Source organism: Nycticebus coucang, chromosome 6 (assembly GCF_027406575.1).
Source record: "Nycticebus coucang isolate mNycCou1 chromosome 6, mNycCou1.pri, whole genome shotgun sequence".
In the NCBI taxonomy this organism is placed as follows: domain Eukaryota; kingdom Metazoa; phylum Chordata; class Mammalia; order Primates; family Lorisidae; genus Nycticebus; species Nycticebus coucang.
In genome coordinates this window covers 32,368,433-32,396,212 of record NC_069785.1, presented here as the reverse complement: position 1 = coordinate 32,396,212, position 27,780 = coordinate 32,368,433, and the positions used below count along the sequence as shown (strand labels likewise).

Here is a 27,780-nt window from a genome sequence, read left to right as displayed (position 1 = left end):
TCAGTCATGCTCCTGTTGCTTCTGGCAGTACTGGGGATGATTTTGAGTGAGTAACGTTCCATTATGGTACCAAGTTCTACAGAAGTTAACTGTTTTTCGTTCAAATCCTACTAGAAATGCTTTTCATAGACAAGCCTGCACTGCTTTAACTGATACAACATTGATTTTTCAGGAGATGCCAGAGCTCAGTCTGTGACTCAGCAAGTCGGCCCTGTCACCGTTGCAGAAGGAGACTTTCTAGAGTTTGGATGCAACTATTCATACAGGGGAACTGTTTCTCTCTACTGGTATGTCCAGTACCCTGGCCAAGGCCTCCAGCTTCTCCTCAGATATTACTCTGGGGACCCCATTGTTAAAGGGATCAAAGGCTTTGAGGCTGAATTTAGGAAGAGTGAATCTTCCTTCAACTTGAGGAAACACCCCACGCATTGGAGTGACTCAGCTGCGTACTTCTGTGCTGTGAGTGCCACAGTGCCTGGGACTTCAGGGCGAGCTGAACACAAACTTTGTGAGATGCTAGGGAGGGTGACTGAATTCTGACAAAGCAGAAGCCATGGTGTTCTTACCTCACAGTATAAAAGGTCTTGGAGACTTGCTGTCCTATGGAGCTAGCATGAGGTAGATACACTATAATGGTTGGATATGGGTATTGTGACTAGACACAGGAAATTTTGCTTTCCATTCATCATTTTATTCTTCAGTGATCCAAAATAAACATGAGCCATATTTTTATTATTTTTTAAATTTTATTTATTTATTTATTATTAAATCATAGTTGTGTACATTAATGCAATCATGGGGCACCATACACTGGTTTTATAGACTGTTTGAGACATTTTCATCACACTGGTTAACATAGCCTTCCTGGCATTTTCTTAGTTATTGTGTTAAGACATTTATATTCTGGGCGGCGCCTGTGGCTCAGTGAGTAGGGCGCCGGCCCCATATGCCGAGGGTGGCGGGTTCAAACCCGGCCCCGGCCAAACTGCAGCAACAACAACAACAACAAAAAAAAAATAGCCAGGCGTTGTGGCGGGCGCCTGTAGTCCCAGCTCCTCGGGAGGCTGAGGCAAGAGAATCGCTAAGCCCAAGAGTTAGAGGTTGCTGTGAGCCGTGTGACGCCACGGCACTCTACCAAGGGCGGTACAGTGAGACTCTGTCTCTAAAAAAAAAAAAAAAAAAAAAAAAAAAAAAAAAAGACATTTATATTCTACATTTACCAAGTTTCACATGTACCCTTGTAAGATGCACCGCAGGTGTAATCCCACCAATCACTCTTCCTCCACCCATCCTCACCCCTCCCTCCCCTCCCTCTTTCCCTTCCCCCTATTTAGATTATAACTGAATTATAGCTTTCATGTGAAAGCCATAAATTAGTTTCATAGTAGGGTTGAGTACATTGGATACTTTTTCTTCCATTCTTGAGATACTTTACTAAGAAGAATATGCTCCTGATCTATCCATATAAACACAAAAGAGGTAAAGTCTCCATCTTTCTTTAAGGCTGAATAATATTCCATGGTGTACATATACCACAATTTATTAATCCATTCGTGGGTCGATTTTATTTATTTATTTATTTATTATTAAATCATAGTTGTGTACATTAATGTGATCATGGGGCACCATGGGCTTCTTCCATGACTTAGCAATTATGAACTGGGCAGCAATAAACATTCTGGTACAAATATCTTTGTTATAATGTGATTTTTGGTCTTTTGGGTGTATACCTAGTAGGGAATTATAGGATTGAACGGTCTATTTTTAGATCTCTAAGTGTTCTCCAAATATCTTTCCAAAAGGAATGTATTAATTTGCATTTCCACCAGCAGTGTAGAAGTGTTCCCTTTTCTCCAAATCCACACCAACATCTCTGGTTTTGGGATTTTGTGATATGGGCTAATCTTACTGGAGTTAGATGATATCTCAAAGTAGGTTTGATTTGCATTTCTCTGATGATTAAGGATGATGAGGGCGGCGCCTGTGGCTCAGTGAGCGGGGTGCTGGCCCCATGTACCGAGGGTGGCGGGTTCAAGCCCAGCCCTGGCCAAACTGCAACAAAAAAATAGCCGGGCGTTGTGGCGGGCGCCTGTAGTCTCAGCTACTCGGGAGGCTGAGGCAGGAGAATCGCCTAAACCCAGGAGTTGGAGGTTGCTGTGAGCTGTGTGACACCACGGCACTCTACAGAGAGCAATAAAGTGAAACTCTGTCTCTACAAAAAAAAAAAAAAAAAAGGATGATGAGCATTTTTTTCATATGTCTGTAGGTTGTGTGCCTGTCTTTTTCAGAGAAGTTTCTCTTCAAGTCCCTTCCTAGCCTGAGGTGGGATCACTTGTTCTTTTCTTTCTTTTTTTTTTTTTTAGTGTTGGGGATTCATTGAGGGTACAATAAGCCAGGTTACACTGATTGCAATTGTTAGGTAAAGTCCCTCTTGCAATCATGTCTTGCCCCCATAAAGTGTGACACACACCAAGGCCTCACCCCCTCCCTCCATCCCTCTTTCTGCTTCCCCCCCCATAACCTTAATTGTCATTAATTGTCCTCATATCAAAATTGAGTACATAGAATTCATGCTTCTCCATTCTTGTGATGCTTTACTAAGAATAATGTCTTCCACTTCCATCCAGGTTAATACGAAGGACGTAAAGTCTCCATTTTTTTTAATGGCTGAATAGTATTCCATGGTATACATATACCACAGCTTGTTAATCCATTCCTGGGTTGGTGGGCATTTAGGCTGTTTCCACATTTTGGCGATTGTAAATTGAGCTGCAAGAAACAGTCTAGTACAAGTGTCCTTATGATAAAAGGATTTTTTTCCTTCTGGGTAGATGCCCAGTAATGGAATTGCAGGATCAAATGGGAGGTCTAGCTTGAGTGCTTTGAGGTTTCTCCATACTTCCTTCCAGAAAGGTTGTACCAGTTTGCAGTCCCACCAGCAGTGTAAAAGTGTTCCCTTCTCTCCACATGCACGCTAGCATCTGCAGTTTTGAGATTTTGTGATGTGGGCCATTCTCACTGGGGTTAGATGATATCTCAGGGTTGTTTTGATTTGCATTTCTCTAATATATAGAGATGATGAACATTTTTTCATGTGTTTGTTAGCCATTCGTCTGTCATCTTTAGAGAAAGTTCTATTCATGTCTCTTGCCCATTGATATATGGGATTGTTGGCTTTTTTCATGTGGATTAATTTGAGTTCTCTATAGATCCTAGTTATCAAGCTTTTGTCTGATTGAAAATATGCAAATATCCTTTCCCATTGTGTAGGTTGTCTCTTTGCTTTGGTTATTGTCTCCTTAGCTGTACAGAAGCTTTTCAGTTTAATGAAGTCCCATTTGTTTATTTTTGTTGTTGTTGCAATTGCCATGGCAGTCTTCTTCATGAAGTCTTTCCCCAGGCCAATATCTTCCAGTGTTTTTCCTATGCTTTCTTTGAGGATTTTTATTGTTTCATGCCTTAAATTTAAGTCCTTTATCCACACTTGTTCTTTTCTTGCTCATACGTTTGAGTTCTTTGTGGATTCTGGTTATTAAACCTTTGTCAGAGACATAACCTGCAAATATCTTCTCCCATTCTGAGGGCTGTCTGCTTGCTTTACTTACTGTGTTCTTGGCTGTGCAGAAGCTTTTTAGTTTGATCGCATCCCAGTAGGTATTTTTGAAGCTGCTTCAATTGGCTGGGGGGTCCTCCTCATAAAATATTCACCAAGACTGAGTTCTTCGAGAGCTTTCCCTGCACTGTCTTCCAGTATTTTTATAGTTCCATGTCTTAAGTTTAAATCTTTAATCCAGTGAGAGTCTATCTTAGATAATGATGAAAGGTGTGGGTCTAGTTTCAGTCTTCTACAGGTCACCAGCCAGTTCACTCAGCACCATTTGTTAAATAGGGAATCTTTTCCCCACTGAAGGTTTTTAATTGGCTTGTCAAAGATCAAAAAATGGTAAGTAGCTAGGTTCATCTCTTGGTTCTCTATTCTGTTCCATACATCTACCTCTCTGTTTTTGTGCCAGGACCATGCTGTTTTGATCACTATCGATTTATAGTATAGTCTGAGGTCTTCTGCTTTGTTTTTATTTCTGAGTAATGTCTTGGCTATTTGAGTTTTTTTCTGATTGCATATAAAACAAAGTATTATTTTTTTAAACATCTTTAAAGTATGACAGTGGAGCTTTAATAGGGATTGCATTAAAATTGTATATTGCTTTGGATAGTATGGACATTTTAATAATGTTGATTCTTCTCAGCCATGAGCATGGTATGTTTTTCCATTTGTTAACATTTTCAGCTATTTCTTTTCTTAGAGTTTCATAGTTCTCTTTATCGAAATCTTTCATGTCCTTTGTTAGATAAACTCCCAAACAGTTCATCTTCTTGGCACTACTGTGAACGGAATAGAGTCCTTGACTGTTTTTACAGCTTGACTATTGTTGGTATATGTAAAGGCTATTGATTTATGGATGTTGATTTTGTAACCTGAGACGCTGCTGTATTCCTTGATCACTTCTAAGAGTTTTGTAGTAGAATCTCTGGCGTTTTCCAGATTTACATTCATATCATCTGTGAAGAGTGAAAGTGTGATCTCTTCTGACCCTATATGGATACACTTGATTGCCTTTTCTTCCCTAACTGCCATAGCTAAAACTTCCATTACAATGTTAAAGAGCAGTGGAGACAATGGGCAACCTTGTCTGTTTCCTAATATGAGTGGAAATGATTTCAATTTAACTCCATTCAATACGATATTGGTCGTGGGTCTGCTGTAGATGGCCTCTGTCATCTACAAAATTGGTAAGAAATGTCCCTTCTATACCAACTTTCTTATCATGAAGGGATGCTGGATATTATTAAAAGCTTTTTTCTGCATCAATTGAGAGAATCATATGGTCTTTGTTTTTTAATTTGTTTATGTGCTGAATTGTATTTATAGATTTATGTATACTGAACTAGCCTTGACACCCTGGGATAAAACCGACTTGGTCATGAGGTACTATTTGATTGTTGTGTTACTGGATTCTGTTTGATTTCCCTCTTAGGGCTGCCTTTGCAGTATCCCAGAGGTTCTGATAATTCATGTCTTCATTGTCATTTTGTTCCAAAAATTTGTTAATTTCCTTCTTAATCTAATCTCTGACCCAGCTATCATTCAGCATAAGGTTATTTAACTTCCATGTTTTTGTATGAGTATGCAGATTCCTGTTGTTACTGAGTTCAACTTTTTTTTTTTTTTCTGAGTTCCACTTTTATTCCATGGTGGTCTGAGAAGATGCAAGGAATAATTTCTATTTCTTTAAATTTACTGAGGTTAGACTTGTGACCCTAGATGTGATCAATTTTGGAGTATGTTGCGTGGGCTGATGAGAAGTATTTGTATTCAGTTTTGTTGGGATGGAATGTTCTGTAGATGTAGTTAAATCCAAATGTTGGATGGTTAGGTTTAAATCTAAAATGTCTTTGCTTAGCTTCTTATTGGAGGATAGCTCCAACACTGCCAAAGGAGTGTTGAAATCTCCGACTATTATGGAGCTGGAGGAAATCAAGTTGCTCATGTCTGTTACAGTTTGTCTTATATATTGAGGCACATTTTGGTTGGGGGTATAAATATTAATAATTGAAATCTTATCATATTGCTTTTGCTCTCCATTTCTCTTCCTCTTTGAGAGTTTGGGAGTATTACCCTTAACAAATATGAAGTGACCATTCTCATCCTTTCTTACTTTTGTTGGTTTAAAGCCTATTGTATCTGCAAATAGAATTGCAACACCTGCTTTTTTCTGATTTCTATTGCCTGAAATATGGACGACCATCCTTTCACCCTGAGTCTATATTTCTCTTTTAAGGTAAGGTGAGATTCTTGTATGCAGCAGATATCTGGCCTGAGTTTTTGTATCCAGTGAGCCAGCTTGTGCCTCTTTAGAGTGCAGTTTAAGCCATTCACATTAATGGAGAATATTATAAGTCTGGTAAAACTTTGGGTATCATGTTTTTCAAAAGTCCAGTGGACATTTTTAATCCTTTCACCACTGTGGAAGTTGGAGTTTGATCAAAAGTTTCTGAGTGAGTTTACTTTTGTGGTAGAAGATTGGGCTGGTCATTATGGAGGATAGGTCTGAGAATATCCTGAAGAGCTGGTTTCGTTATGGCAAGTTTCTTCAACATATGAATGTCATTAAAGTATTTAATTTCTCCATCCTAAACGTAACTCAGTTTAGCTGGATACAGGATCCTGGGTTGAAAGTTATTTTGTTTTAGGAGATTAAAAGTCGATGACTATCCTCTTCTGGCTTGAAAGTTTTCAGCAGAGACATCTGCAGTCATTCTAATATTCTTCCCTTTGTAGGTTATGTTTTTTTTTATGTCTGTATGCTTTCAGAATTTTCTTCTTCATATTAACTTTAGTGACGTTAATTATGATGTGCCTGGGGGATATCTTATTTTGGTTGAGTCGTGCTGGGGTTCTGAAATTGTCTGGTATCTGAATTTCAGAATCTCTTGGCATGTCTGGAAAATTCTCTTTCATAATTTCATGGAGAAGATTCTCTGTGCCTTGTGAAGCCACAGATATTAGCCTTCTTCAAATTATCCCAGAGCTCTCTGAGAGAATGATCTGTTTTTGCTCTCCATTTCTCTTCCTCTTTGAGAGTTTGGGAGTGTTCAAAGGCTTTGTCTTCAATGTCAGAAATCCTTTCTTCTGCTTGCTTCACTCTGTTACTTCGGGATTATACTGTATCTTTCAGATCTTTGAGGGCTACAAATTCTTGCCTCAATGTATCAAAATCTTTCGTGATCTTGTCCTAAATTCATTGAATTCTTGAGACGAGTTTTTTATTTCTCCTCGAATTTCCAATTCCCTCTTTTCCTCCATTCTATTAAGCTTGTTTTCAATCCAAACTCTGAACTCGATTTCTGACATCTCGGCCATCTGTTTATGAATGGGATCTTCAGTTACATGTGCCATATCTTTCCTTGGGGGGAGGGGTGTTGATCTAGTCTGGTTATTCATGTTACCAGAGTTTTCCCGCTGATTTCACCCCATGATTATTTTACACCATTTGACTAGATGAGTGGATAAAGAAAAGTTGGGTTTGGGGCTCCAGGAGTCGTTATTAACTAGCCCTTTGCCCAAAAGCTGGGACTGATGTCTGTACTTTCCCCCCTGGAGCTTTGCCAAGGATCCATACAGTGCTGCTACAGCCTGAGAAAGTGGGGACCTGCTTTGTGTGGTGGGGCTAAGTGGCTCTGTTTTGTTTTCAGCTGGTCTCTGTCCAACCCTAGTGAATCAGTTACTCTGGGTTGAAGTCTCAGCTGTGAAGAAATACTAGCAATTAAGTCACCCCGTCCCCCACAGGCAACAATTAGAAAAGGAAAATCAAACGTTCTACAACCACACACCCAGGGTACCACTTGGATATTCCTCGGGTGATTGGCCCAGTTCAAGAGGTCCAAATCAATTGTCTTAATTAGCACCTGTCTCATGTGGGAGAGCTTAAAAGGTCTCTGGCAACTAGATCACAGGGTTCTGCTGACATCTCAACTCAAATACAACTTGCTCTGGTGCTCTGTGAGGTCAGGAGGACCCACCTAGCAAATAGATTAGTCTGGGAAGGTTGATGCCTCCTTCCCCACCTTGCAGCTCTGTCACACCCAGTCACTCATAACCCTGCAGGGTTGTGACCCAGTTCCCTCCAATGAGCAGATACTCCAGGGGTTTGCAGCTGCCTGAATCATAGGGAGATCTATGTCTCCTCAGTCAGGCCCCTGGTCTCTGCCACTATCCGACAGGGGGAAGTGAGGCCTGACAACCTTGGGCACTTGATGGAGGCTGGGGCTATTCACTCAGTTCCAGCCCTGCCCCTGACTGATGTTACTGACAGAACAGAACAACTTTGCAGAGTTTGTTTATGTTCTGGCTAAATTCCCCTGCAGAACAGAAGCTGTTTTTAGTTCACAGAACCTGTGCCTCAGGCCCTGTCTTTGCTGCTGCCTGGTAGTTTTTATTCGTAGCATGGTTAGCTGTCAGTTCTAGCGTCCTGCCCTCCTTTGTCTAGGCTGGTAATCCCCTGAGGCTGGGTATGTCTTAGGCTCAGTAAAGTGGTCCTCTGGGTCAGCCCTGCCCTGGGAATCTGCCAGCTCTGCAGTGCATTTTTTAGTCTCCATACTCCACCCAGGCCGGTACTGCCTCAGGCAAATTGTTTACTCATGGGGCCTGCATTTCCATCCCAGATCTTTTCTGCCACTGGCTGCCACTGGAGATGATGCCTGGCCTCCTCTGGTTGCCCAGAGTGACAGGGGGTGTGACTCCAGAATATCCAGGGGTGAACCCTGTTGTTGCCAAAAACAGCTGCTGCTCTGCGCCTTGGAGCACCGCCACTCTGGTGTGGTTCCCTCTCAGCCAACTGTTCTCTCCTCACTCCCATGCCACAGAATCAGCACTGGCCAGCAGCTGTCTGCATCATGCCCTGTCTGCACCTCTTGAGATAATACCCAAGAATCTGGACTACTGAGGGACAGGCCTGCAGACCTCAGAGTGAGAGTAGAGGGGAGTGCTGGGAGCTCAGAATTACAGGTAGAGAATATACACAGTTTTATACAGTCTTATGCCTGGCAAGAGAGTGCCATGGCACCCTAGTAGGGGAAGTAGGTCCAGTTTTTAGAGGGTCTGTCCCGTGGGATATAATGGGAGGACTTTTTAACTCTGCTTGTTTGTTTATGGGGTTCTTTGAGCCATTCTCATGGGGGAGGGTACTCCCATCCACTTAGTGATGGATTTTTTACCTTTTTTTGGTATCCTTGGGGTGTCAGCTGGTCTCAGCAGGGTTGATGTGTGTTCTTCAACCTTCTCTCTTGGCGCCGCTCTAATCCGCCAGGTTATTTGCTAAATTTCTGTCCTTTAATGTTCCTTCTGGGTGGAAGCCTGTGTGGAAAGCTGGCTTCAGTCAGCCATCTTGTCTCTGCCCCCCATAAATGTTAATTATTGAAATCTCTTCATGTTGGGTGTTTCCATTGACAAATATGTAGAGGCCTTTCTTATCTTCCTTTATCTTTGTTGGTTTAAAGCCAATTGTATCTGCTACTAAATTTGCAACCCCTGCTTTTGTCTGGTTTCCATTTGCCTGTATTGTACATCTCCATCCCTTCACACTAAGTCTATTTTTATCCTTTTAGGTAAGGTGTGATTCTTGTATACAGCAGATATCTAGTCTGAGTTTATGCATCCAGTCAGCCAGACTGTTCCTCTTTAGAGGACAATTTAAACCATTCACATTAATTGAGAGAATTGATAAGCCTGGTTGTGTTTTGGGTGTCATGATTTTCGGATGTCCAGTGGACATTTTTAATCCTTTCACCACTGTGGAAGTTGTGTTTTGTTCAAAAATTTTTCAGTGAGTTTACTCTGGAGGTAGAGCATTGCGCTGGTCATTGTGGAGGATGGGTCTGAGAATATCCTGGAGAGCTGGTTTAGTTATGGCAAATTTCTTCAACATGTCTATGTCATTAAAGTATTTGATTTCTCCATCACAAATGAAACTCAGTTTAGCTGGATAGAGGATCCTGGACTTGAAGTTGTTTTGTTTTAGGAGACTGAAGGTTGATGGCCATCTTTTTCTGGCTTGAAACATTTCGGCTGAGAGATTTGCAGTCATTCTGGTACTTCTTTCTTTGTAGGTGATGCTTTTCTTAGGTCTGACTGCTTGCAGAATTTTCTCCTTCATCTATTTATTTATTTTTATTAAATCATTTCTTTGTACATTAATGCAATCATGGGGTACCATGTGCTGGCTTTATATAGAATTTGAAATACTTTCATCATATTGGTTAACATAGCCTTTCTCGTCCTTTCTTAGTTACTGTGTTAAAACATTTATATTCCACATTTAGCAAGTCTCACATTTACCCTTGCAAGATGCACTGTAGGTGTTGTCCCATCAAGTACCCTCCCTCCACCCAGCCTCTCCCCTTCCCTCCCTCTCCTTTGTCTTAACTTTGGCAAAGTTAATCACAATGTGTCTAGGAGATGCTTTATTTAAATTGAGTCTTGCTGGGGTTCTGAAACTGTCTGCTATCTGAAGTTCTGTATTTCTTACAATGCTTGGGAAATTCTCCTCCAAAATCTGTTGGAGTGGAGCATCTGTACTGTTAAGGTCATCCTCTTCTCCTTCAGTCATTCCTATAAGATGAATGTTTGATCTTTTGGGGTGATCCCACAACTCTCTCAGGGAATGATTGGTTTTTGCTCTCCATTTGTCTGCTTCTTTGAGTGTTTGGGAACGTTCAAAGGCTTTGTCTTCAGTTTCAGAGATCCTTTCTTCTGCCTGTATTACTGAGGGATTCTACTGTATTTTTGCATTCCTCATCTAACTTTTTCGTTTCCTTGAGCTCTGCTATCTCTGTTCTCATTATGTCCATATCCTTGATGACTTGGGCTTTGAATTCATTAATTTCTTGAGACAACTTTAGAACTACTCTTTGGAATTCAATTTCTATCTCTTCTTCCATTCTATTTATCTTATTTGCCATCCATATTTTGAATTTGCCTTCTGACATTGTTGCCATTTGTCTATGCATGGCATCTTCAGTTGTATCTCCTTTGTCATTTCTTGGTGGGGGGGTTGGTCTACTTTGGTTATTCATGTTGCTAGAGTTCTTCTGTTGGGTCCACACCATGTTTATTTTCCACCATTTGGTTATTAGAACTGGAAGGGTGAGATTGAATTGAGGTTCCCAGGTAGTAGAGATAGCCCCTTACCAAAGCGCTAGGCTTTGTAATTGTGGCTTATCTCCTACAACCTTATAAAGGCCCCTTTCAGAGTTTCGGGTGGAGACTCTGAGGACCTACTTGGTGAGATAGCACAAGCTAGCTCTGTTTTGATATCAGCCAACCTCTTCCCTATCCTAAGAAGCCACAGTATTAGGTTTAAATCTCGACTATGAATATATACAAAAGGGTGTGGTGCCCAGCCTCCCCTCTTCAGTTCTTTTCCTCTACAGAACTTTGAAGGTCAACTTCAGAATGTCCCTGAGTAGACAGCCCCAGACACAGGTTCCAATTAAATTGTCTCAGGCAGTGCAAACCCTGCTCAACAGAGAGGGGTTCAAGGGTCTCCAACAGCATAATTGGAGGCAGGAATCCACACTCCCGCCCACCAGACTCAGTCCACACTGTTGTCTGTTTCTCTGATCACAGGCCAAGTTGGAGCCAGGTGCCATTCCCCCACCCACTGGTCTTAGCCCACACCCAGCTAGCCTCTGCTTGCCAGACCAGTTGGTTGCCAGTTGGTTGCCACTGCCTGGCAAGCCTCTGTTCACAGGCTCTGTTAGAGTCAGGGCACTGCACTCTGATGGAAGGTCTCAGTCCTCACCCAGTAAGCCTCTGCTCACTGGCCCTGCCAAAGACAGTGGACCATGCCCTAGTCCTCGGTTATTGGTTCACACCCAGCAAGCCACTGCTTGAGGGTTCTGTTGTAATCAGCGGAGCATGTCCTTGCTCTTAGGTCTCAGTTCATGCCTAGCAAGCCTCTGCTTTTAGCCCCAGCAGGGGCCGGGGACCAGCCCTGTTTGCTGAACTCAGTCCACACGGGGCAACCACTCTCCTGCTGTGGGTGCTGTCAGAGCTGGGGGTTCTGCACCCCGTCCTGCCAGACACAGCCCAAACAGAGGGTCAACACCACCACTGGGCAGGCATAGTCATAACTAGGGGACTGCTCCTCCTCCCATCGAGTGTCCCTTTCTTCCCACACCCTCTTTCTTCCTCCCAACCCCCGTGATCCACACTATGCCCAGATCTCTCAGGACAAGACCAAACACTCTGTGCTCTGCAGGGGGCAGAATTGCAGACTGCCAAGGGAGGGGGAATGGTGGACTGAGAGTTTGGCTTGTGGAGGAAACTGTCTGTTCAATTTTATGCCTGGCAGGGTGGAGTCTAGGTTCATAAGTGGGACCTCCCTGGAGAAAGAGACCTGGAATTTAGTGGCTCTCTCCAGCAAGGTAAAATGAGAGGTCATTTTTTCCCTGCTCATTTGCAGACAACCTGTGGCAGGCCTCTTGCTTGGGGGAGGGGTCTCCAGTACTCTAGTTGACAGGCTTTGTACCTGAAATTTGTTTTCTTGAATGCTCTTCCTTGGAGTTACAACTTACTGAACTTCTTTCATGGTTCAGTTCCCCAACTTTGGCTTTCATAGAGTCTGATTCTGTCCAGTTTTTCTTCCTCTGCTCAGGACCCTCTGCTGAGGGTTGCTACCAGTTGGCCATCTTAAGTCCTCAGTTCTCATTTTTTTCATTGCTGCTAGGATTCATGTAATATACTAGAGAAGGTGACATAGTACAGCCTAGGGAATAAAGAAATATATTCAGGGGAAGTTTTCTATACATTTCAAAACAGAAGGAAAGCACATAACAGCTTCCTGTGTTCTCTGTCCTCCACCTGATCCCCAGAGGGCGATGTTTCACAAACTAGAGATCCCCATTTCCATTCATGAGCAACACTTTCTTCTAATCAGCCCCTCCTTCCTGCAGCTGGCTGACTGAAACACCCTCTCTGAGTTCTTTGAAGACATGATGAGTGAGGAGAATCAGAGGTCAGAAAGCACCCCAGATCATCTCAGCAGTTTTTGTCTTTTTACAGAAAGGAGGGACTTGACTAGCCCAACCTTACTCACACCTCCTGTTTCCAAGAACTGCGTTCCACAGTCACTTTCCCAAGAGAAGCATTTCCAGAGAGACACCTGCAGCATCTCCCCTGTTCAGTCATGCTCCTGTTGCTCCTGGCAGTACTGGGGATGATTTTTGGCCTGAGTGAGTAACGTTCCATTATGGTCCCAAGTTCTATAGAAGTTAACTGTTTTCTGTTCAAATCCTAGTAGAAATGCTTTTCATAGTCAAGCCTGCACTGCTTTCACTGATACAACATTTATTTTTCAGGAGATGCCAGAGCCCAGACTGTGACCCAGAAGGATAGCCCTGTCACTGTTTCTGAAGGAGATGTTCTGGAGCTGGGATGCAACTATTCATACAGTGCAACTGTTTATCTCTACTGGTATGTCCAGTACCCTGGCCAAGGCCTCCAGTTTCTCCTCAGATACTTCTCAGGGGACCCCATTGTTAAAGGCATCAATGGCTTTGAGGCTGAATTTAGGAAGAGTGAATCTTCCTTCAACTTGAGGAAATACCCTGTGCATTGGAGTGACTCAGCTGTGTACTTCTGTGCCGTGAGTGCCACAGTGCCTGGGACTGCAGGGGGAGCTGAACACAAACTGTGAGATGCTAGGGAGGGTGAGTGTCTGAAAGATTTTGAATTCTGACAAAGCAGAAGCCATGGTGTTCTTACTTCACAGTATGGAGGGTCTCGGAGACGTGCTATGCTAGCATGAGGTGGATACACTATAATGGATATGGGTATTGTGACAGGGCTCAGGAGAATTTTGCCTTTCATTCATCACTTTGCCTTTCATTCATCATATGCCTACAACAGGTGACTCACTCTTGCTGTGGAGAGTGAGTCACCTGTTGTAGGCATATGTTCTTGGATACTTAACTGCTTCCCCAACTAGTTCATTTCAGGGTAGTTTTCTTAGAGTCTTTTTCCTGCCTCCTCTCAATATAATAGCATGCTATGTACATTTTAACAATTTGTTGGGTATATTTTTTTTTTTAAATAATAAATAAACTATTTATTTATTTACTTTTGGAGAGAGAGTCTCACTTTATTGCCCTCAGTAGAGTGCCCTAGTGTCACAGCTCACAGCAACCTCCAACCCTTAGACTCAAATGATCCTCTTGCTTCAGCCCTCCGAGTTGCTGGGACCACAGGTGCCCACCACAATGCCCAGCTTTTTTTCTAGAGGTGGGGTCTCACTCTTGCTCAGGCTGGTCTCGAATCTGTGAGCTCAGGGCAATCCACCAGCCTTGGCCTCTTGTTGGGAATATTGAAGAAAGAGTGAATAACTCAGATTCTTCAGTATTTGTTAAAGGACTATTAAGGAGAGAAGAGATGCCAAATTTAGATGCCAAGTTCCATTTATTTTACAGTAAAGTTTATTTTTTTTATTCTTTTGCTTTTTCCTTTTATTTGATTCTTGTTCTTTTGCTATCTTAAATTCTGCAAATCCACTTTAGGTATTTTCATAACTAGTGGGATAGTAACTTTTGCCAATGCTGCTTTTGTTTTCTTTTTTTATCATGATTGTACTTTCAGATGATTTAACAGTTGGGATATTAGTAATTGATTCTCATCTGTTTAAAATTGCTGTAATTATGGACATGAAAAGTTTTAACAGTGTCTGATCCCTGGTAGGCACTGGTTAAGTATTGCAATAAGAATTAAAAGGTCAGAAGACATGTGATAGATGTATCTCTTTCCTTTGGCTGCAGGAAAAGAACAATCAGTCTTTGTATTCTTTTTTTTTTTTCAATGAGTTACTTCATTTTTAACCTACCAAGATGACACATGACTATAAGGAAAGAGAAACAAAGTCTCTGCCCACAAAGTGTAATAATGCCTGTTTTCCCCTCTTTCCTCAGCAACAGCCTAGTGATGGAAATGCAGCTTTTTAAATTCCTTTGGAAAAAAACTGGTAAAATGATTATGAACAGTACTGGCCCGTTCCGGAGGTAGACTTTTACAATGGGAGTGCCTTAAGCCAAGTATAGAAAGGTAGACTCTTAAGCATTAGTGATCTGGGAGGGACTACATGTTTCCAGGATTAGGAATTTTCACTGCTATTTGGCCCTGGTCCTTTTCTAAAATTTGAGCAAAATAGTGTGTTAAATTCTAGGCTAGTGATTTGAGCAAATTGTCCAACTTTCTTGAAGTCTAGTGTCTTTATGTCCGAAATGGGAGCACACATAGAGTTCATAGGGCATAGAATGAACTTTCTTTTCTTTCCTTTTTTTTTTTTATTAAATCATAGCTGTGTACATTGATATGATCATGGGGTATTACACACTAGCTTCATAAACCGTTTGACACACTTTCATCACACTGGTTGACATAGCCTTCCTGGTGTTTTTCAGTTATTGGGCTAAGACACTTACATTCTACATTTACTAAGTTTCACATATATCCTTGTAAGATGCACTGCAGGTGTGATCCCACCAGTCCCCCTCCCTCTACCCGCATCCCCCCTCCCTCCCCTCCCTTTCCCCCTTCCCCCTATTCTTAGGTTGTAACTGGGTTATAGCTTTCATGTGAGAGCCCTAAATTAGTTTCATAGTAGGGGTGAGTATATTGGGTACTTTTATTTCCATTCTTGAGATACTTTACTAAGAAGAATATTTTCCAGTTCCATCCATGTAAACATAAAAGAGGTAAAGTCTCCATCTTTCTTTAAGGCTGCATAATATTCCATGGTGTACATATACCACAATTTATTAATCCATTCGTGGATCGATGGGCACTTGGGCTTTTTCCATGACTTAGCAATTATGAATTGGGCTGCAATAAACATTCTGATACAAATATCTTTGTTATGATGTGATTTTGGTCTTCTGGGTATATGCCCAGTAGAGGAATTACAGGACTGAATGGCAGTTCTATTTATAAATCTCTAAGTGTTCTCCATATATCTTTCCAAAATGAATGTAATAATTTGCATTCCCATCAGCAGTGCAAAAGTGTTCCCTTTTCTCCACATCCATGCCAATCTCTGGTCTTGGGATTTTGTGATATAGGCTAGTCTCACTGGAGTTAGATGATATCTCAAAGTAGTTTTGATTTGCATTTCTCTGATGATTAAAGATGATGAGCATCTCTTCATATGTCTGAAGGCCGCTCGCCTGTCTTCTTCAGAGAAGTTTCTCTTCAAGTCCTTTGCCCAGCCTGCAATGGGATCCCTTGTTCTTTTCTTGCTAATGTGTTTGAGTTCTCTGTGGATTCTGGTTATTAAACCTTTGTCAGAGACATAACCTGCAAATATCTTCTCCCATTCCGAGGGCTGTTTGCTTGCTTTACTTACTGTGTTCTTCGCTGTGCAGAAGCTTTTTAGTTTGATCAAGTCCCAGTAGTGTATTTTTGAAGCTGCTTCAATTGCCCAGGGAGGTCCTCCTCATAAAATACTCCTCATAAAATGCAGGTTTCCCCTGCACTCTCCTTTAGTATTTTTATAGTTTCATGTCTTAGGTTTAAATCTTTAATCCAGTGAGAGTCTATCTTAGTTAATGGTGAGAGGCGTGGGTCCAGTTTTAGTCTTCTGCAGGTTGCCAGCCAGTTCATCCAGCACCATTTGTTAAATAGGGAATCTTTTCCCCACTGAAGGTTTTTAATTGGCTTGTCAAAAATTAAATAACGGTAAGTAGCTGGATTCATCTCTTGATTCTCTATTCTGTTCCAGACATCTACTTCTCTATTTTTGTGCCAATACCACGCTGTTTTGATCACTATCGATTTGTAGTATAGTCTGAGGTCTGGTAGCGTCATTCCTCCTGCTTTGTTTTTATTTCTGAGTAATGTCTTGGCTATCCGAGTTTTTTTCTGATTCCATATAAAACTAAGTATTGTTTTCTCGAGAAAATTAAAGTATGACAGTGGAGTTTTAATGGGGATTGCGTTGAAATTATATATTGCTTTGGGTAGTATGGACATTTTAACAATGTTGATTCTTCCCAGCCATGAGCATGGTATATTTTTCCATTCGTTAACATTTTCAGCTATTTCTTTTCTTAGAGTTTCATAGTTCTCTTTATAGAGATCTTTCACGTCCTTTGTTAGATAAATTCCCAAATATTTCGTCTTCTTTGGCACTACTGTGAATGGGATAGAGTCCTTAACTGTTTTTTCAACTTGACTATTGTTGGTATATATAAAGGCTACCGATTTATGAATGTTGATTTTGTAACCTGAGATGCTGCTGTATTCCTTGATCACTTCTAAGAGTTTTGTAGTAGAGTCCCTAGTGTTTTCCAGATATACAATCATATCATCTGCGAAGAGCGAAAGTTTGATCTCTTCTGACCCTATATGGATACCCTTGATCGCCTTTTCTTCCCTAATTGCGGTGGCTAAAACTTCCATTACAATGTTAAAAAGCAATGGAGACAATGGGCGGCCTTGTCTGGTTCCAGATCTGAGTGGAAATGATTCCAATTTAACTCCATTCAATATGATGTTGGCTGTGGGTTTGCTGTAGATGGCATCTATCAGATTGAGAAATGTCCCTTCTATACCAATTTTCTTTAGTGTTCTGATCATGAAGGGATGCTGGATATTATCGAAGGCTTTTTCTGCATCGATTGAGAGAATCATATGGTCTTTGTTTTTTAATTTGTTTATGTGCTGAATTACATTTATAGATTTACGTATATTGAACTAGCCTTGAGACCCTGGGATAAAACCGACTTGGTCATGACGTATAATTTGTTTGATGTGTTGCTGGATTCTGTTTGTTAGGATCTTGTTGAATATTTTTGCATCTATATTCATTAGTGATATAGGTCTATAATTTTCTTTTCTTGTTGGGTCTTTTCCTGGTTTGGGGATCAGGGTGATGTTTGCTTCATAGAACGTGTTGGGTAGTCTTCCTTCTTTTTCTACCTTTTGGAACAGGTTGAGTAACATAGGTACTAATTCCTCTTTAAAGGTTTGGTAGAATTCTGACGTGAAACCATCTGGTCCTGGGCTTTTCTTTTTAGGGAGGTTTTGTATGGTTGATGCTATTTCCGAACTTGATATGGGCCTGTTCAACATTTCCACTTGATTCTGGCTAAGTCTTGGAAGGTGATGTGCTTCTAATTATCGGTCAATTTCCTTCAGATTTTCATATTTCTGAGAATAAAGTTTCCTGTAATAGTCATTAAGGATTTTTTGGATTTCTGAGGTGTCTGTTGTTATTTCACCTTTGTTGTTTCTGATTGATGAGATTAGAGATTTTACTCTTTTTTTTCCTGATTAGGTTGGCCAAAGGTTTATCTATTTTATTGACCTTTTCAAAAAACCAGCTTTTTAATTTATTGATCTGTTGTATTATTCTTTTGTTTTCAATTTCATTTAATTCTGCTCTAATTTTGGTTATTTCTTTTCTTCTCCTGGGTTTGGGGTTGGAATGTTCTTCCTTTTCTAGTTGCTTGAGATATCCCATTAAGTTGTTAACTTTCTCTTTCCGTAGTCTTGAGGAAGGCTTGCAGTGCTATAAATTTCCCTCTTAGAACTGCCTTTGCAGTGTCCCAGAGGTTCTGATAGTTCGTGTCTTCATTGTCATTTTGTTCCAAAAAATTGGCAATTTCTTTCTTAATCTCATCTCTGACCCAGCTATCATTCAGCATAAGATTATTTAACTTCTATGTTTTTGTATGAGTTTGCAGATTCCTGTTGTTACTCAGCTCAAGTTTTATTCCATGGTGGTCCGAGAAGATGCATGGAATAATTTCTATTCCTTTAAATTTACTGAGGTTAGACTTGTGACCTAAGATGTGATCAATTTTGGAGTAAGTTCCGTGGGGTGATGAGAAGTATGTGTATTCAGTTTTGTTGGGATGAAATGTTCTGTAGATATCTGCTAAATCCAAAAGTTGGATGGTTAGGTTTAAATCTAAGATTTCTTTGCTCAGCTTCTTGTTGGAAGATCGATCCAACACTGCCAAAGGGGTGTTGAAATCTCCGACTATTATGGAGCTGGAGGAAATCAAGTTGCTCATGTCTGTTAGAGTTTCTCTTATAAATTGAGGTGCATTCTGGTTGGGTGCATAGATATTAATGATTGAAATCTCATCATTTTGAGTATTACCCTTAACAAATATGTAGTGACCATTCTTGTCCTTCTTTACTTTTGTTGGTTTAAAGCCTATTGTATCTGCAAATAAGATTGCAACACCTGCTTTTTTCTGATTACCATTTGCCTGAAATATGGATGACCATCCTTTCACCCTGAGTCTGTATTTGTCTTTTAAGTTAAGATATGACTCTTGTATACAGCAAATATCTGGCCTGAGTTTTTGTATCCAGTCAGCTAGCCTATGCCTCTTTAGAGGACAGTTTAAGTCGTTCACATTAATGGAGAATATTGATAAGTCTGGTGAAGTTTTGGGTATCGAGTTTTTCAAAAGTCCAGTGGTCATTTTGAATCCGTTCACTAGTATGGAAGTTGGAGTTTGATCAGTAGTTTCTGAGTGAGTTCACTTTTGTGGTATAGGATTGGGTTGGTCTTTATGGAGGATAGGTCTGAGAATATCCTGAAGAGCTGGTTTGGTTATGGCAAATTTCTTCAACATATGAATGTCATTAAAGTATTTTATTTCTCCATCATAGATGAAACTCAGTTTAGCTGGATACAAGATCCGGGGTTGGAAGTTATTTTGCTTTAGGAGATTAAAAGTCGATGACCACCCTCTTCTGTCTTGAAAAGTTTCAGCAGAGAGGTCTGCAGTCATTCTAATATTCTTGCCTTTGTATGTAATAACTTTCTTTCGCCTGGCAGCTTTGAGAACTTTCTCCTTCATATTAACTTTAGTGAAGCTAATTATGATATGCCTGGGGGATGTCTTATTCGGATTGAGTCATGCTGAGGTTCTGAAGCTGTCTGCTATCTGTATTTCAGAATCTCTAGGCATGTCTGGAAAATTCTCTTTCATAATTTCATGTAGAAGGGCCTCTGTGCCCAGCGAGGCCACTTCATCGTTTTCAGGAATTCCAATGATTCGGATATTGACCCTCTTCAAATTATCCCAGAGCTCTCTGAGAGAATGATATGTTTTTGCTCTCCATTCCTCTTCCTCTTTGAGAATTTGAGAGCGTTCATAGGCTTTATCTTCAATGTCAGAAATACTTTCTTCTGCTTGCTCCATTCTGATGCTGAGGGAGTCTACCGTATTTTTCAGATCTTTGAGGGCTGCAAATTCTTGCTTCAGTGTGTCTAAGTCTTTTGTAGTTTTGTCTTTAAATTCGTTAAATTCTTGAGACAGCTTTTGAATTTCTCCTTGAATTCCTAGTTCCATTTTGTTAATCTTGTTTGCCATCCAAATTCTGAATTCAATTTCTGACATCTCAGCCAGTTGTTTATGAATGGGATCTTCAATTTCATCTGCCATATCTTTCCTTGGGGGGGTTGATCTATTCTGGTTATTCATGTTACCAGAATTTTTCTGCTGATTCTGCCCCATGATTGTTTTACTCCCTTTGATTTCTCCCCTGGTGCTTTGTCGAGGACTCGTACAGCGCTGTGGCCTGAGAAACTGGGGTCCTATTTGGTGTAGAGGGGCTAAGTGATTCTGCCTTGTTTTCAGCTGGTTTCTATTTGACCCAAGTGAAACAGTTACTCTGGGTTGAAGTCTCAGCTGCGGAGAAATACCAGCAATTAAGTCACCCCACCCACCACAGGCAACAAATGGAAAAGGAAAATCAAACCTTCCTACAATCACACACCCAGGGCACCACCTGGATAGTCCCCAGGTTAGTGGCTCAGTTCAAAAGGTCCAAATCAATTATCTCAGTCAGCAGCTGTCTCGGGTGGGAGAGTTCAAGAGGTCCCTGGGAACTGGATCACAGGGGTCTGGTGACTGCTCTACTATGGCTTGCTCCAGTGCTGCATGGGGTCAGGAGGAGCCACCCAGTAAATAGATCAGTCTGGGAAGGTTGATGCCTCCTTCCCCACCTTGCAGCTCTGTCACACCCAGTCGCTGCTAGCCCCACAGGGCTGTTACCTAGTCAGTTGTCTGCAGTAAGCAGATACTCCAGAGGTTTGCACCTGCCTATGTCACAGGGTGGTCTGTGTCTGCTCATCTAGGCCACTGCTCTCTGTCTTTATCCAGCAGGGGGGGTGTGGCCTGTCGACCTCGGGCACTTGATGGAGGCTGGAGGTGTTCACTCAGTTCCAGTCCCACCCTTAGTTTATGTTACTGGGTGAACGGAACAACCCTGTGGGGTTGTTTCTGACCTTGCTAGATTCCTCAGCAGAGGAGAGGCTGATTTGAGTTCCCAGAACCTGTGCCTCAGGCCCTGTCTTTACTCCTGTGGGTTTGTATTTGCATCATGATTAGTTGTCAGCTGTAGCCTCTTGGCCTCCTTTGTCTGTAGGCTGGTGATCCCCTGAGGGCCAGGTGCGTCTTTGGCTCAGTAGAGCAGTCCTCTGGAGCCCCACCCTGGGAGTTTCCTGGCTCTGTGGGTGTGTTTTCTAGTCCCCGTGTTCCACCCAGGTCAGTGCCGCCTCAGGCAAACCCTTTACTCACGGGGCCTGTGTTTCAGTCCAGGTCTGTTCCGTGGTGGTTGCCATCTGAGAAGATGCTTGGCCTCATCTGGTTGCCCAGGGAGACAGGAGGAGAGGCTATGGGATATCTGGGAGTGGGCCTTGTTATTGCTGCAGACGGCTGTTGCTCTTTACCTTGGGGCACCACTGCTCCAGTGTGATTCCCTCTTAGCCGACTGTCGTCTTCTCACTCCTGAGCTGCAGAATCAGCACTGGCCAGCTGCAGTCCAGGTTCTGTCTACACCTCTAGAGAGTTCACCCAAGAATCTGGACTCCTGGGGGGGCAGGTTTTCAGATCATGGAGTGAGAGTGGAGGGGAGTGCTGGGAGCTCAGAGTTGCGTAACACCAAGCTGAAGCATCACTTTGTACTGCTCCTCTGGCTTCTGGGCCATGCACATATTACATCCCATGGTGCTGGTGGGCGAGGGAAGGAAGGCGGGAACAGGAATATGTTTTTCACTGGCCATTGCACATGACCTGGGCAGAATGAACTTTCAAAATTGAACAACGTGGCCTTAATAGCTATTCTGCTTATGAGCCTGAATTTATGAAATTATTGAGATAGTTATTCATCAAATTCATTTGTATTCCTTGTCACATTTATCCATGGTTGCTTGTAATTCTAATCATGGTATAAATTCAGAGGAAAACTTTCCCCTTTTTTAGCTGAACATGTTTAATTAATAAGTATGGTGTGTTCATGCCGTAATCATGTTTTGAGGGGAACTACTAAACAGTCTCTCATTTCTACCACAAAATTAAAAGTATCAACTTCCTAAAGATTTAGTTCACTTGTGGCTCTTGAGATTAATTGTTAAATGGCCGAAGACCAATAATACCTGAGTCACTAGCACTACGTAGTCATAATCCTGTGTGTTGCATCTGTAGAGAACAGGGAAAATAGAGATTGGAAAATTAATGAAAGCACTGAAGTCCACTCTGAATTGCTTTAATCTAACTTATTTGTCTTTTTATAGTCATCAAAATGGAGTCTATATATGCCCATACATGCATTTGGGATACACATAGACCTTTGCTTGAGTTGCAGGGAACAGTAAACCTCTCTGTGTGTGAGGGAGGCTGGACAGTCTCAGTTTTCCTCTCCAGGTCTGCTCTTCTCACTGCTCCATGCCTCAGGATGACTTCTACGCCCTGCATGGCCTGGTTTCACTTGTCTTTTGCTTCTGGTTGGGTTTAGCCCCGTGGGAGGCATGAACAGGAGAAAGTGGTCAATATATTGCATTCCAATTTCCTTTGTTTCCTTTAGTGAAGTCCTCAGGTCCTGTTGTGTGGTACTCTCTCCCTCAGTTACAGGTCTCCCCAGACTAGGGAAATTTCTTCTTCCCTTGTAGCTTTGGGTTGGGAGTGGTGAAATCTTCTGACTGTTGTTAAGCCAGGAGTTCTTCATCTTCTTATGTAAATCCTCCCTTTTTCTGCCCATACATTTAAGTGTTTCTTTTTATAAGCTTTTCTCAATTATCCCTTTGAGATGATTGCCAGGACCCTCAATAATATAAAACTAACACTTATTTTATCCTTGAGGCAGAAAGAGAAGAAATTTATTTTACTTTCTATTCATCACTGGCCTCTTTGGGACTTGAAGATTATTGTTTAAAGATAACTAATCAATTGCAGTGAAAGGCACTATGATATGGCTAAAGTTTCAAATACTAAAGTATGTAATCCTTAGGAAAACCTTCATAAAGAACTGTATTGCATCGTTCTTCTGATTCAAGCCAGACAGATCCTTCATCCTTGCCTCAAATTGTAAGGTGGACGCTATTGGACACTATTTAAAGAAAAAAGAAGGCAAATCAGAGGAACAACTTCTTTAAATTGATACTCACTTTATTCTTTTAAATTTGAGTCTATCAAATAATTACTCTAAAATGCTACTGCGGCACTTTTTCATAGAAAATTTTAGCCTATCTTCCCCTTCAAATGAGCCCTTCATCACCATAATAATACCTCAACTTTAGTTAACTATACATTTTTACTGAATATCCAGTTCCTTTGATGTCTGTTTTAAGTAGACTCTGCATGTGGAAAATGTCTATTTTTCAACGCCTTCACAATGGTTTTCTTTGCTTTTCATCTACTGTTTAATAGAACAAATCTGCCATGAGGTGTTCAAAATACGTACTGTTCCTTTTCTCTCTCAGAAAACTTGTTCATAGAGAAGCTTGAATGTTCTTTTCATATGAATCTTTAACTAGAGATCATATGGGATGAGCTCCCTATGAACAACTTAGCAACAAGTTGTTCTGAGTTACTGTTTGGTGAAAGAGGTTTACATAGACACCAACTCTAAATTACTTCCAAAGAGAAGAACAAGATTCCCATTTTTTTCCTTGTCATTTCTCTTCTCTTGCCTTACTTTTTCTCCTATTTTGCCTTTTCTTATCTCTTATTTCTATTTTTCTCTCCCTCTTCTGCAAAGCCACCCTTTCTCTTCATTTTCATATTTATTTCCTGAAATACTATTGGGAATATGGCGTGTACCTGTAGTCCCAGCTACCTGGGAGGCTGAAGCAAGAAGATCATTTGAGACCATGAGTTAGAGCGATCCTGATTGCAGTCTGAGCAAGAGTGAGACTATATAAAAACAAACAAATTTCCTTTCTTTCTGTCTCTACATTATCTTAAGAGAACATAAATCATTTAAAGCTTGAGCTACTCAGCATGTACAGAGTTGTTTCTTTTCTTTTGAACACCAAATTCTTCCCTTAAGTCTCTCATGGCAAATGTAAACGTCCATTGGTTGGTTCAGTGAAGGGACTAAAAAGCACTTGCTACTTAACAGTCAAGTCACCCCCCTGTGTGGTCTCTAGGGGGCAGTGCAGTGTAAGGTTTATCCCAGTACAAGGCAGCTGCAGGCTTGCTCACCACAGAGTTCTGAGGAGTTTGACCAGGACTGCACTCAACAGAGAGAAAATACAGGTGCCAGGAATTACTAGGTTTCCTGAAAAACCCTGTGTTGATACAGGGGATGCTGATCCCTCTCTAGAGCACACTCTCTGAGGTGGGTTTGTATCCCCAGGCAAGGAGGTCTGGGAAGGAGTCCTCAGCAAGCTCAGCTGGAGCCATGGCTTCCACATGCATCTCGACACTTGTGCTTCTCTTCCTGTTGAGTGAGTAAGCTCTCAGTCCATATCCACTCATATAGCCCACTTACATTCTCTTCATCGGCTTCACTAACATGCAATATGAATTAATTTGCAGGTGGACTGAGAGCTCAGTCAGTGACTCAGCCGGATGCTCAGGTTACTGTCTCTGAAGGGAATCCTCTGACTGTGAAATGCACCTATTCAGTTTCTTGGAGCCCTTATCTCTTTTGGTATGTCCAGTATCCCAAGGAAGGCCTCCAGTTTCTTCTAAAATACATCATAGGAGACAACCTGGTTAAAGGCAACTATGGTTTTGAGGCTGAATTTAATAAGAGCGAAACCTCTTTTCACCTGAAGAAACCATCTGCCCTTGGGAGCGACTCTGCTGTGTACTTCTGTGCTGTGAGTGACACACTGGTGAAACTTCAAGGGAAGCTGAACACAAACACTTGAGTACAGCCAAACCCATTTTCTGAGGTCTTTATGTCCCCCCCAAGGGCGTGGAATGGCTGTGAAACTACAGGTTAAAACCCAGATGTTGCTTATTCTGTAGGTGTTATTAAGTCCTTATGTGCCTGGTACTGTGCTAAGCATGCGTCATAAAAAGTAAAAGAACTTTAAAAACAACTAGAATAAATCACAGGAGAAAGCTTTATGACATGAGTCTGGGCAAAGAGTTTTTGGATATGAGCACAAAGGCACAGTCAGGAAAGCAAAAATAGACAAATACTATTATATTAAACTAAAAACTTCTGTACAGCAAAGGAACAATCAGTAGAGTGAAAAAACAATCTATGGAATTTGGAGAAAACATTTGTAAACTACACATCTGATAAGGGGGTAGAATTGAAAGTCATTAAGGGAGTCACACAACTAAATATCCAATAAACCCCAATAATCTGGTTAAAAAATGGGCAAAGACATTTCTCAGATGAAGACATACAAATGGCCAAGAGATATGTTAAAAATGTTCTAATATCGGGTGGAGCTTTGGTGTGTCTCACACTTTATGGGGGCAAGACATGATTGCAAGAGGGACATTGCCTAACAATTGCAATCAATGTAACCTGGCTTATCGTACCCTCGATGAATCCCCAACAATAAAAAAAAAAAAAAAGTTCTAATATCACTAGTCATCAGAAACATGCAAATTCAAACCAGAATGAAAGATCACCTTCCACTTGGTAGGATGGCTGTTGTAAAAGGGAACTGGTGAGAGTGAGAAGTAATAAGGTCATACTTGAGTCAGTGCTCACGCAAGTATAGGTGGGAAGCAAGATATACCATATATTCCTTGGAACAATCAAGGGTTGATACATATGGAAAGAACAGCATTGCAGATCACTTGCCTGTTCCAATAGCTGCACCCTCTTGTCACTATACACTCTGTAAGTCTAGACACATTAAAAAAATAATTATAGCTCCTTCTGGGAGGATGGTTCTTAAAAGACTCATGCATATCTTAACAGTGCTTTGAGGACATTTGTGAAGGGAATTCTGGAATCCTGGATACCCAGAGCATGGCCTAGAAAGGGTATTTAGACTCCAGAGTGCCATGTCCCCTTGTGGACTTCTTGTAGGTAGAAGGGTAGAAACAGCTGAATGATGGCTGGGGTGGGGACATGACTTGCTCAGGTCTAAGGGTAGCCCTGTCCCGTGCTGTTAATTGCCCCAATACATTTGTGTTCATGAAGCCATAGTTCCTGTTGCAGATTTAAATACACAGTTACCACACCTCTAGGTCTGACCTCAACTTGTCCCACCCCTGTTTCGTTCATGCCCAGAAGGATATTCTCAGTACATCATCCCATTGACCTTTGATACTTTTCAGTAAGTTTTATGAAAGTTCTGGAGAGGAAAAAGTCATTTTATACAGTTTTGACTCTTTGATTCATTTAGCCACCCACTCATTCACTCAACGATTGTTCACAGAGTCCCATTATGTACCAGGCATTGTTGTCACCACTGGAGATTTGATGGTGACCCAAAGCTTCCCTTTAGTTATTCCCCAGACTGCCAAAGTGGTCAGACCATTTCCCTACCCAAATGTAACTATTTCTTATTCAAAGAGACATGGCTCTCAAGAATATTTCTTTCCCAGGAAGATTTCCCAAGGTCAGACTGGCTGTAAGAGATTGACCTTTTGTCATACGGTGGTGAATGGTGGTAGCTATGGGAGGGAAGTCATGTAGGGAAATGGGAATTAATATTTTCCCCGTTTTTGAAGTGGTCAGGAAGAAGCAACTGTGTGACTCCTTGGAAGTTCTGTTTTGACTTTAAATAGTTAACTTAGTAGTCTATTTTCCTGTTTGTTGGAAAATACTCCTTGTAACCAGGCAGCTTTCAGGCAAAACTACAAATTCCATAGAATTTACCTTCATAATATTCATTTTTTTTGTCCGCCTTTTATTTTACTTTAAGAACTCTGTGGAAGAAAGACTTGAGTTAAGAATTAGGAAGCATAAGTTGTTTTTGATTCTTCCTCTAAGTAACTATGTGACATTGGACATGCCATTTATAATCTTTGTGCCTCATTTCCTAATAATGAAAGTGAGATACTAGTAAAGATTGTTAATGTTTGTAAAAATATGTTTTGGACCGCAAATAAAAGTGGCTGCTGAGGGTGGGATAACAACCAGAATGGGAGGCCCCTGATAGTGTAGAATGTGTGTCTGCCCTGAACTGATGATATTTGGACTGTAACAGGGGAAAAAATACTGTTCTACCTTCTTTAAACTACTTTACTTCGGCTTTTGTTGGCTTTTGTTGCTTCAGCTGGATCTGTATTATAATTCCAACTTCTATGTCCAAAAACCTGCTTTTAGCAAATAAACTAAATTTTCTATTTACATAGTAACGAAGTTTCATTTAAGTAACAACTTAAAAACTTGTTTTTAGAGTCATGGTTTTTTTCTCTGAAATACAATTTTAATCTTTTTAGAGAAGATAGGTCTAGAAAAACATGTTTGTGGCAGAAAAGTTGCCCTGATTTTCCTGAGAACACTATGTACACAGTCATCTTCTCCATGTGAAAACTTGCCCCTGCCTGGACACCAGGGGACACCTCTGCCCCCAGAATCATCTTGTGCTACATTCATTCCTCCCTTGTCTGACCTTTTCCTGATTGTGTGGTGAGTTTTGTGGGTTCTCTGTAAAAATCTTTGATGTCCACTCTAATTTTGAAAAGTTGTTCCTGTGTGTTGTGTAGGAGTTGGGGGTTCATTATAATGTAATACCGTGGATTTCAGGAGGGGCCACAGGTAGGCTGTTGTCACTTACTGTGATCACAGTGAAGAGATACCATGTGAATCCCACAAAATATTTCCTTCAACAGTGTCAATAATGAATGAGTTTTAAATAAAAGGATATTCCATTTATTAATAATTATTAAATTAGCAATTATATAGACCATGATATTATCCAGGAGTAGCAAAGCGTAGATGGCCATTCAAGTACCATTGGGTGGCCTAAACTCTTCTGATGCTATGAGAGGCCATCAGACAGA

General features: G+C 41.2%; 2 gene segments (V, D, J or C); both read left to right on the top strand.

Annotated features, from left to right (window-relative positions):
* LOC128588633 (T cell receptor alpha variable 8-1-like) lies at positions 1–540 on the top strand. The segment is given in 2 exon segments: positions 1–46; positions 173–540. Coding segments are annotated over 2 exon segments (408 nt in total).
* Positions 541–12,584: 12,044 nt separating this feature from the next.
* LOC128588632 (T cell receptor alpha variable 8-1-like) lies at positions 12,585–13,256 on the top strand. The segment is given in 2 exon segments: positions 12,585–12,792; positions 12,919–13,256. Coding segments are annotated over 2 exon segments (384 nt in total).
* Positions 13,257–27,780: the final 14,524 nt, after the last annotated feature.